Genomic DNA, 11639 nt, shown 5'->3' with positions numbered 1-11639 from the left:
ATTTGATTTTTATTGTGTGTTTACTTGGGGACGTAGCTGAAAGGGGGGAGAAAAGGCGCAAATAGGGTTTTACCCGGTATTAACCGTGTAAGGATGTAGAAAGATACACTCACCTGGAGCGGTTGTGCCAGTCACAACCCCTTGTAAAGCATATGAGTGTCCGCGTGGTTCCAGCAGCAGCCCCGTGAAGACTTAGTGAAAAAAAGGACATATAGAGAGAATATCTTTTTCCCTGAAGAAGGAGACGGCTTATGTCTCTGAAACGCGTTGGATGCTGTAATAAAGAAAGAGTTTTTCAATATAAACTACATCCTGGCAACAGTGGTTTCTTAGCGCGGCTAAAACCCGATTCTCACATATATATATATATATATATATATATATATATATATATATATATATATATATATATATATATATATATATATATATATATATATATATATATATATATATATATATATATATATATATATATATATATATATGTCCTTTTTTTCACTACTTGGGGACGTAGTCGGGCCCATCCCTACTAGTCTACGACAGATGATTAGTGACGGACATAATCCCCTCCTTTGCACATTCTGTGTGTATACATAATCTTGTGGGCTTTATTTTTGGTGTTGCACCTTACCCACTGCTATTTAGACACATTGGATATCTTTTGAGAGTGAGTGGAGGGTCAGCATAGGATGTCAGTCGGCGAGGAACGGGGGCGTCATGATCAATTAGGACGCCGACCCCCCCGTATGTAAGGAAGGGTGAGAGAGAAGGATAAATAATTTTTTCTCGCCTTTCTTTCCAATAATAATTTTATCATTCTGTGTATGTATGTACTCGGTTTGTGGCATATATGTCCAATAAAAAACTATGCTTTTAAGGTAAAAGGATTTTTCGGTTTGTGATGGTCATACTCTACCTTGGTATCTACATTCGTTTTTTTTGGTTACTACGCCGTTTACCAATCAGATTAATTGATTTTATATTTTGATCGGGCATTTCTGAATGCGGCGGTACCAAATATGTGTCTGGGTTTTTTTTGTTTTTTTTTTTTGTTTTTTTTTTTAGTTTTTTTTTTAACCCTTTAATTTTCAATGGGGGTAAAAGGGGGGTGATTTGAACTTTTTTAGGTTTTTTGTTTGTTTTTATTTTACTAGTCCCTCTAGGGGGCTATAGCGATCAGCAATCCGATCGCTCTGCCATACCTGCTGATCACAGCTGTAAACAGCAGATACGATCACTTCCTGATTCATTTGGCTCTGGGCCGAGTGAAAACAAAAGTGACTCGTCATAGCTGCAGGCGTCATCACATGACCCTGTGCTACCATGGCAACCACCGGAAGTCACGTGATCACTCATGTGACTTCCGGTGGGGGCGGGGGTAAGTGAAAATCCTGACCGCGCGTATATACATCTCACTGCCAGACTTTGGCAGCAAGATGTAAGGGGTTAATGTTACGGGTGGAATGCGATTCCACTCGTAACATGCAGGCACACATGTCAGCTTTTGAAAACTGATATGTGCGCCGATCGCTGCAACCTGCCTGCGGCAGGGGGCGGAGCTTAACCTCATACGATACATGACGGATAGATCCGTCAAAGGTCGTAAAGGGGTTAAAACACAATGTACTGCATCTGCAAAGCTCTGCAGATGAGGACTATCGTTGGCTTCTGCTGTGTATATTAAACTGCAGCATGGTGATTACACTACTCTTCTATGATCACTGCAGCTGTGTCTGTAGTGGTGAGAACAGGTCGGCCAGCCTGACCTTGTACTAATACTGTACTATTCTATCCACATGTTCTCATCACTGGTAGAAGTCCTCGTTGCAGTCCTGCTCTCACTGTACAGAGCAGAGTTGACATCTTCCAGTGGTCAGAAGCGTTCAATAGCCTAGTAGTGCTATACCAGGCTGCCCAAATTGTGTACACCATCGCTGCCCTGAACCTCCCCTGACCGGCACTGCCCATATCTCTTGTCACTATCCACTGCTGAAAACTGAAAATGCTGGTGAGCGGCAGAGAGGGGTAACGTGCAGCTCAGCACATAGCAGAAGCCTATTTCTGCCCTTATTGTCACTTTCATTTTACGCCAATGTGTGTGTCTGTTTTTTCAGGTGGTCTGGATGTTAAATCTCAAGAAGCTGCTTTACGAGCTGGGCCCGATATTCTTATTGCCACCCCCGGAAGACTTATTGACCATCTGCACAACTGCCCCTCATTCAGCCTCGATGCTGTTGAAGTGCTGATTCTGGATGAGGCTGACCGGTAAATATTCTGTGTAAAGAGGGAGATACAAAGGGCAGGCATTTCCACATACACCTACAGAGGCATCGTTTCACAACGGCACACTGTCAGCCAGTAGTGTAGTTTTGCCAGTGAAGTACTACTTAAAGGGAATCTGTCACCACATTTGACCTATCTAAACTATTAATTTGGACATGCATGTTATACAATGCTGAAAAAAATACATACCTGTGTCTCATATCAGACACCTTATTGTGCATAAATAATCTTATCACTTTATGTAAATGAGCTCTTCCAGGCTATGGGGCGGATGTTGCCTGGAAGATAACTCTACCTCCAGAGATTATTATAAACTAGAAGGTGGCCCGATTCTACGCATCGGGTATTCTAGAATTTACGTATTGTGTAGTTCATGTATGATTTTTGTTTTATATATATATATATATATATATATATATAGATGTTGTTGTGTGTAGTTACCAAGTGTTTGTGTAGGGGCTGTACATGTTGTGGGTGTTGTCTGGGTGTGACGGGGGGTGAGAGCGGTGTTGTATGTGTGTTGCGTGTGTTGCGTTGTTTGTGGAGCGCTGTGTGTCTGTAGCGTTGTGTGTGTGTTGCGCGGTTTGTGTGTGTGTGGTGTGTTTTGGGGGGAGGTATGTTTTGTGCAATGTGTGTGTTGTGCGGTATGTGCGTATATTTGTGTGTGCCGCGGTGTTTGTGTGTTGGGTGCTGTGTGTGCGCAGCGTTGTCTGTATGTGTGGGTGTCTGTGTAGGGCAGTTGTTTGTGGTTCCCAGTGTGTGTGTGTGTGGTGTGTTGTGCAGTGCGCGTGTGTGTGTGTGTGTTTTGGGGGGAGGTGCGCACTCCCAAACGTGCTCCATCCCCCATGCAGCGCACTCCCCATCGTGCTCCATCCCCCATGCAGCGCACTCCTCATCGTGCTCCATCCCCTATGCTGCGCACCCCCCATCGTGCTCCATCTCCCATGCTGCGCACTCCCAAACGTGCTCCACCCGCCATGCTGCGCACTCCCAAACGTGCTCCATCCCCCATGCTGTGAACTCCCCATCGTGTTCCATCCCCGATGCTGCGCACCCCGCCATCATGCTCCATCCCCGATGCTGCGCACCCCCCCATCGTGCTCCATCCCCCATGCTGCACCAGCATCAGCCTCTCTGCCCCCAGCATCAGCCTCTCTGCCCCCAGCATCAGCTTCTCTGCCCCCAGCATCAGCCTCTCTCCTCCCAGCATCAGCCTCTCTCCTCCCAGCATCAGCCTCTCTCATCCTAGCATCAGCCTCTCTCATCCTAGCATCAGCCTCTCTCCTCTCAGCATCAGCCTCTCCTCTCTGTCCCCAGCATCAGCCTCTCTCCTCCCAGCCTTCCCCAGCATCAGCCTCTCTCCTCCCAGCCTCCGTCCTCCCACCGTCCCCCAGCATCAGCCTCCCTCTCCCAGCCTCCCCCAGCATCAGCCTCTCTTCTCTCAGCCTACCTCTCCCAGCCTCCCTCCTCCCAGCCTCCCTCAGCATCAGCCTCCCTCTCCCAGCCTCCCAAAGCATCAGCCTCCACCAGCATCAGACTCTCTCCTTCCAGCCTCCCCCAGCATCAGCCTCCGCCAGCATCAGCCTCTCTCCTTCCAGCCTCCTCCAGCATCAGCCTCCCTCTCCCAGCCTTCCCCAGGATCAGCCTCTCTCCTCCCAGCCTCCGTCCTCCCAGCCTTCCCCAGCATCAGCTTTCCCCTCCCAGCCTCCCTCAGCATCAGCCTTCCCCAGCATCAGCCTCTCTCCTCCCAGCCTCAGCCTCTCTCCTTCCAGCCTCCCCCAGCATCAGCCTCTCTCCTTCCAGCCTTCCCCAGGATCAGCCTCTCTCCTCCCAGCCTCCTTCCTCCCAGCCTCCCCCTCCCAGCCTCCCTCAGCATCAGCCTTCCGCTCCCAGTCTCCCCCAGCATCAGCCTCCCCAAGCATCAGCCTCCACCAGCATCAGCCTCTCTCCTTCCAGCCTCCCCAGCATCAGCTTCTGTCCTTCCAGCCTCCCTCAGCATCAGCCTCCCGTTCCCAGCCTTCCCCATGATCAGCCTCTCTGCTCCCAGCCTCCTCCAGCACGCCGTGCTCCTCTGCCGACACTCACACACCCGATCGCATCCACTCACACACACCCGATCGCATCCACTCACACACACCCGATCGCATCCACTCACACACACCCGATCGCATCCACTCTCACACACCCGACCGATCGCATCCACTCTCACACACCCGACCGATCGCATCCACTCACACACACCCGATCGCATCCACTCACACACACAACCGATCGCATACACTCACACACACACAGACACTGACGATATCGCACATACGCGCTCACAGTCACAACATCCGGACATACCACATGCTTCTGGCCATGTGATCCTGCGGCAGGTCCTGGAAGCTCACAGCACAGTATCGAGGCCGAGAAGCAAGCGATATCGCCGGATGCCGTGAGTGTGTGGATGCGATGTGGATGCGATGTGTGTGTGAGGTGTGTGTGAGGTGTGTGTGAGGTGTGTGTGAGGTGTGTGTGAGGTGTGTGTGAGGTGTGTGTGAGGTGTGTGTGAGGTGTGTGTGAGGTGTGTGTGAGGTGTGTGTGAGGTGTGTGTGAGGTGTGTGTGAGGTGTGTGTGAGGTGTGTGTGAGGTGTGTGTGAGGTGTGTGTGAGAGTGAGTGCGATCTGATGTGTGTGTGTGTATGCGTGTGTGTGTGCTGTTATGTTTGTGCGTGTGGAAGTCCTGCCGCTGCAGGACCTTGATTTACTGGTAACTATGCAAGCATGGTTACCAGCGCAACACGTCCCCTGCTCGCACGGGAGCCAACACCAGCATACGGCGGCAGCGTACGCTGATGTGGGCTCCCGTTGGTGAGGGGGGAAAGGGGGGGGGGGGGGGAGTACAGTACTCACCTGGGATTCGTGGCTCCGTGACCGTGTCAGTTCGGGCAATGCGGGGGGGGGGGGGGGAGCGAGAGCTAACGTCTATTGCGTGAGGGGGGCGGGGCGTGGCGTGGGCGAGTTGCCAATGCCTGCAGGGTGCCGGGGCGAGAGGCCAATCTGTGGGGGGGGCAGAGCCTGGGCGAGCGGCTGGCCAATCCGTGTGGGGGGGCGGGGCCATGGCGAACCCAGCGGCCAATCAGCTTTGTGTCACCGTAAGGACATGTCACGGTGACACAATTTTGGAGCATGACAGACAGACAGACAGAATAAGGCAATTATATATATAGATTGATGGGGAGTTACCGGTATTATGACTGCTCTCCTGATCTAGCTGCAGAGCCATGTGTGATTTATAAGGGTACGCTCACACGAGCGTTAAAATCGGACGAGTGCAATGCGAGAAATTCTCGCATTGCACTCTGACCAATGTTAGGCAATGAGGTTGAGCTGTTAGTCAGCTTTTCTCGCATCCAAATTCTGGATGCGAGAAAAGTGGCAGCATGCTGCGTTTTGCTGCTACCGCCGTATCTCTCGCACCCATTCAAGTGAATGGGTGCGAGAGATACATCGGACTGCACTCGGATGTTATCCCAGTGCAGTGCGATATACGCACAGGCTGACAGTGGAGGAGATGGGAGGATTAACCCCTCCCTCTCTTCCGAAGCGCCCGCACTCAGCTTCAGAGCTGTGACCCGATCGCAAGATCGGGTTACAGTCGCATGACACTCGGCTCACGCTCGCAGCAGAGCCTGAGCCAGGGGACATTAGCATATCGCATCCGATGCTCTCGCATCGGATGCCATACGCTCGTGTGAGTCCAGCCTTACTAACACATCTGCAGGCTCCTCTCAGCTTCAGCCTCCATCTCATAGGCAGACCGTGTTACAATACAGTTGTTTTAATACAGCAGAACTGACAGCTGCAAAAAATGTGTTTGCAATAAAACAAATTTAATATCTCCTGTTCTGTGTTACTTGTCTTTCATTGGTAACGCCCCTTCTATTTATAATAATCTCTGGAGGTGGAGTTATCTTACCGGCAGCATCTGCCCCATAGCCTGGAAGAGCTCATTTACAAATAAAAGAAATGTGGATTTGTCTGGAATAAGACATCCGATTGCAAATAAGGTATCATTTTATTCACCTTCCTATGACCTACAGGCCCATATAGGTGGCTTAGGAGGGATGATCATACTGACAGATTCCCTGTAAAGGAACTATAATAGGGAAGCTCCAAACCAGTTTGGGATCTTTTGGGTTTCATAGTCATAAATAGACATGACCTATTGGATGCCTAAATTTGCTACTTTATCTGACTGTAGCATTCTATAAGGCAGAGACCCTGATTCTAGCTAGGTCACTTACTGGACTGCTTGCTGTCAATGTATAAAACCCCACATTACAGCAGGAGATTTCTACGGGACTAGTAAACCTGCTGCCATGTAGGCCTCCATATTCATGAGTTCTGTATAAGCCCATCCCCACCACTGATTGGCAGCTTTCTGTGTATGCACCGTGTACATAGCTGACAATCAGTGGTGTGGTTGGGATTATACAGAGATCAGCACCAGGTGAGGCAGGATTTTATCAAAACCAGCAAGGAGCCTTGTAAGTGATTGCTGGAATTTAGGCCTCTGCGTCTTTCTTATTGCCTCTTTTCCTTTTTTTGTTTTTTGTTTTTTTTATACCTGGTTATAGATTCCCTTTTAAGCATATATATCTCCTACCATTATTGTGCACTATAGCTTTCCGTCTTGTTTAGGATGTTGGACGAGTACTTTGAAGAACAGATGAAGGAGATCATCAGACTCTGCTCCCACCAGCGACAGACATTGCTTTTCTCAGCGACTATGTCTGAAGAGGTAACGCTATGGTTATTTTAGTCATTTACTAATTGATCCAGTTCTATAATTTTATTTTTATTTTTTTATTTATTTTTTCTTTTTCGCTCCTAATTGGGAGACCCAGACAATTGGGTGTATAGCTACTGCCTCCGGAGGCCGCACAAAGTACTACACTTAAAAGTGTAAGGCCCCTCCCCTTCTGGCTATACACCCCCCGTGGGAGCACGGGTCCCTCAGTTTTTTGCTTTGTGCGAAGGAGGTCAGACACGCACGCATAGCTCCACTATTTAGTCAGCAGCAGCTGCTGACTATGTCGGATGGAAGAAAAGAGGGCCCATACAGGGCCCCCAGCATGCTCCCTTCTCACCCCACTTTCAGTCGGTGGTGCTTGTTAAGGTTGAGGTACCCATTGCGGGTACGGAGGCTGGAGCCCACATGCTGATTCCTTCCCCATCCCCATTAGGGCTCTGGGCGAAGTGGGATTTTACCGGTCTCCAGGCACTGAGACCGTGCTCCATCCGCAGCCCCTGGAGAAGCCGCTGGATATGGAGCTGAGTATCGTCAGGGACATGGCCCTGCTCCGTCAAGGTACTCTGTGTCCCCGTGCATACGCGCGCACACCGCAGCATTGCTGGGTGTGTTAGTGCGCCGGGGACAACAGCGCTGCTGCGCTTGTGCCATTTCCTCACTTCAGCTTAGCTGAGTGGGTAGACTCAGGGAGAACGGTCGCGCCGGCCGCTGGGACTGCGACGCGGCTGGGACTTGTGGTGCGCCGGGGACTTCCGCGCTGACCGTGCATATATCACGGCCGCGCTTATTACTACAGTCCCCGGCTTTTGCGGCCTAGTTCGTTCGTTCCCGCCTCCGCACCTGCCAGTCAGGAGGAGGGCGGGACGCTGTACAGAGCATCAGCGCTGAGGGCTGGAGTCTTTTTTACATACTCCAGCCCTCACACCAGGCACAGTAGGACGCAGTTTCCCGCACTTTGTTTGTGGCACGCCCACGGTCCGCCCCTCTTCACAGAACGCCGGCAGCCATTCCTGCCTGCACGCTGAGCTGCAGAGGGGAGACGGGGAGACCCAGACACGGGATTCTACGGCCTCATACCCGCTGTTCAGCGGGCGGTAAGCAGCCCTCAAGGGCTCACCCCCACTTGTGCCGTTTGTATACTGAGTATTTTGTGTTTGCAAATACTTTGTACTGTACGGTCGCTGGTGATTCTCGGCTATATACCCTCCTAGATTACAAGGAGGCAACAGCATGTCGTCCGCAAAACGCAAGGGTGCCAAGGCACAGACATTATATGCTGCCTGTACCGCATGTGGGGCTGCTCTACCGGCAGGTTCCACTGACCCCCATTGTGTGCAGTGCTCGGCCCCTGTGCAACTTGCACAGCCGGGGCCTCTGCTGGACGTGACCCAGAGTGTTCCACCTGTGAATGCTGTCCAGGTGACAGGAACGGAGTTTGCAGCTTTTGCTGACAGATTGTCTATGACCATGTCAAAGATTCTTGAAACATTGCAGTCTAGACCAGTAACTCCTTCCATAGTCACTGGTGTGCATACCTTATCTCCCCATAGTGATGTTTTTTTAGGTTTTTTGCACCCAGTTCAGACATAGAATGGAGTTCCAAACGTTATTCCTTAATGTTAGTAGTTTTTCGTTTGTGAACCCTCCCCATACACACCTATTGCCAATCCACATCGTATATATAGCCTGGGTCTCAGCGTCCCATACACGGTAAGTTTTTTAACTGCATGAGAGGACACACACAAGCTAGGGACCCCAACGTAGAGAAATACTTTGGCGTAGTGTTGGGGCTCTTCTGCATTGATCAATTCAGTAGCTAAATTTCTCTTTATTCATATATTCATGGCAGTAATGCAGGTTCCATTTTTCACATTTCATTCTTACAACTAGCTATTGAATTTTTCATGTCAGTATTCACACAGCAGTTTCTGCTATTCCATGTATTCCCCTTCCATAGTCACTGGTGTGCATACCTTATCTCCCCATAGTGATGTTTTTTTAGGTTTTTTGCACCCAGTTCAGACATAGAATGGAGTTCCAAACGTTATTCCTTAATGTTAGACCAGTAACTCAGACCATGGACACTGTGGCATCATTGCTCCCTGGTCCCCCTCAGCTGGAACACTTCCAAGCTCCGGGGGTGTCACATGCACCCCAGGGTGACAATTCTGACTCGGACAACAGTCCCAGACAACCTAAGCGGGCTCGTTATGAGGGGCCCTCAACTTCGTCTCACTGGTCAGGATCCCAGCGGGACGAATCTATGGGTGATGAGGCGGATGTAACTGATCAAGATTCTGATCCTGGGACCGCTCTCAATCTGGATACACCGGATGGTGACGCCATAGTGAATGATCTTATAGCGTCCATCAATAGGATGTTAGATATTTCCCCGCCAGCTCCTCCTGCGGAGGAGGCAGCTTCACAGCAGGAGAAATTCCATTTCAGATATCCCAAGCGTAAATTAAGCACTTTTCTGGACCACTCTGACTTTAGAGATGCAATCCAGAAACACCACGCTTATCCTGAGAAGCGGTTTTCTAAACGGCTTAAAGATACACGCTATCCTTTTCCCCCTGACGTGGTCAAGGGTTGGACCCAGTGTCCCAAGGTGGACCCTCCAATCTCCAGGCTTGCAGCTAGATCTTTAGTTGCAGTAGAAGATGGAGCGGCACTTAAAGATGCCACTGACAGGCAGATGGAGCTCTGGTTGAAATCCATCTATGAAGCTATTGGAGCGTCGTTGGCGCCAGCTTTTGCAGCCGTATGGGCACTCCAAGCCATTTCAGCTGGGCTTATACAAGTCGACTCGGTCACACGTACATCTGCCCCGCAGGTGGCACCATTGACCTCTCAAATGTCTGCATTCGCGTCTTACGCGATTAATGCTGTCCTGGACTCTATGAGCCGTACGGCGGTGGCGTCAGCCAACTCCGTGGTTTTGCGCAGAGCCCTGTGGTTGAGAGAATGGAAGGCAGATTCTGCTTCCAAGAAGTGCTTAACCAGTTTGCCTTTTTCTCGTGACCGATTGTTTGGGGAGCGTTTGGATGAAATCATTAAACACTCCAAGGGTAAGGACTCATCCTTACCTCAACACAGACAAAACAAGCCCCAACAAAGGAGGGGTCAGTCTGGTTTTCGGTCCTTTCGAGGCTCAGGCAGGTCCCAATTCTCCTCGTCCAAAAGGACTCAAAAGGATCAGAGAGGCTCAGATTCTTGGCGGACTCAGTCACGCCCAAAAAAGACAGCAGGAAGAACCGTTACCAAGACGGCTTCCTCATGACTTTCAGCCTCCTCTCTCCGCATCCTCGGTCGGTGGCAGGCTCTCCCGCTTTGGCGACATTTGGCTGTCACAGGTCAAAGACCGTTGGGTGAGGGACATTCTGTCTCACGGGTACAGGATAGAGTTCAGCTCTCGTCCTCCAACTCGTTTCTTCAGAACTTCCCCACCGCCCGACCGAGCCGATGCTCTGCTGCAGGAGGTGGCCGCTCTAAAGGCGGAAGGAGTGGTGACTTCCGTTCCTCTTCAGGAACAAGGTCACGGTTTTTACTCCAATCTGTTTGTGGTGCCAAAGAAGGACGGGTCCTTTCGGCCCGTCCTGGATCTAAAGTTGCTCAACAAACACGTAAAAACCAGGAGGTTCCGGATGGAATCTCTACGCTCCGTCATAGCCTCAATGTCTCAAGGAGATTTCTTAGCATCAATAGACATCAAAGATGCTTATCTTCACGTGCCGATTGCGCCAGAGCATCAGCGTTTTCTACGCTTCGTTATAGAAAGCGAACACCTGCAGTTCGTAGCGTTACCTTTCGGGCTGGCAACAGCCCCTCGGGTCTTCACCAAGGTCATGGCAGCAGTAGTAGCTGTCCTGCACTCGCAGGGTCACTCCGTGATCCCGTATTTGGACGATCTACTTATAAAGGCACCCTCTCAAGAGGCATGCCAACACAGTCTGGACGTGGCACTGAAGACTCTCCAGAGTTTCGGGTGGATTATCAACTTTTCAAAGTCAAATCTAACCCCGACCCAATCACTAACATATCTTGGCATGGAGTTTCATACTCTCTCAGCGATAGTGAAGCTTCCACTGGACAAGCAGTGCTCTCTGCAGACAGGGGTGCAATCTCTCCTGCAGAACCAGTCCCACTCTTTGAGGCGCCTCATGCATTTCCTAGGGAAGATGGTGGCAGCAATGGAAGCAGTCCCTTTCGCGCAGTTTCATCTGCGCCCTCTACAATGGGACATTCTCCGCCAATGGGACGGGAAGTCGACGTCCCTCGTCAGGGATGTCTCCCTCTCTCAGGCAGCCAAGGACTCTCTCCAATGGTGGCTTCTTGCCACCTCATTGTCAAAAGGAAAGTCGTTCCTACCCCCATCCTGGGCGGTGGTCACGACAGATGCGAGCCTATCAGGGTGGGGAGCAGTGTTTCTTCACCACAGGGCTCAGGGTACGTGGACTCAGAGAGAGTCCACCCTTCAGATCAATGTTCTGGAAATCAGAGCAGTCTATCTTGCTCTGCGAGCCTTCCAACAGTGGTGGCGTCACGGCACAACA

General features: G+C 50.6%; 1 protein-coding gene across 1 annotated transcript in view; it reads left to right on the top strand.

Moving 5' to 3' along the window:
- Positions 1-2095: 2095 nt before the first annotated feature.
- The window catches only part of DDX27 (DEAD-box helicase 27), a 28078-nt gene continuing 18534 nt past the window's right edge, over positions 2096-11639 (top strand). Inside the window, exons 1-2 of the mRNA XM_075351744.1 lie at positions 2096-2268; positions 6972-7071. Of these exons, the coding sequence (XP_075207859.1) occupies positions 2096-2268; positions 6972-7071 (273 nt within the window). The remainder of the gene's footprint in view (positions 2269-6971; positions 7072-11639) is intronic.

The sequence above is a fragment of the Anomaloglossus baeobatrachus genome, chromosome 5 (assembly GCF_048569485.1).
Source record: "Anomaloglossus baeobatrachus isolate aAnoBae1 chromosome 5, aAnoBae1.hap1, whole genome shotgun sequence".
Lineage (NCBI taxonomy): Eukaryota > Metazoa > Chordata > Amphibia > Anura > Aromobatidae > Anomaloglossus > Anomaloglossus baeobatrachus.
This window is presented reverse-complemented; position numbering and strand designations above follow the sequence as displayed.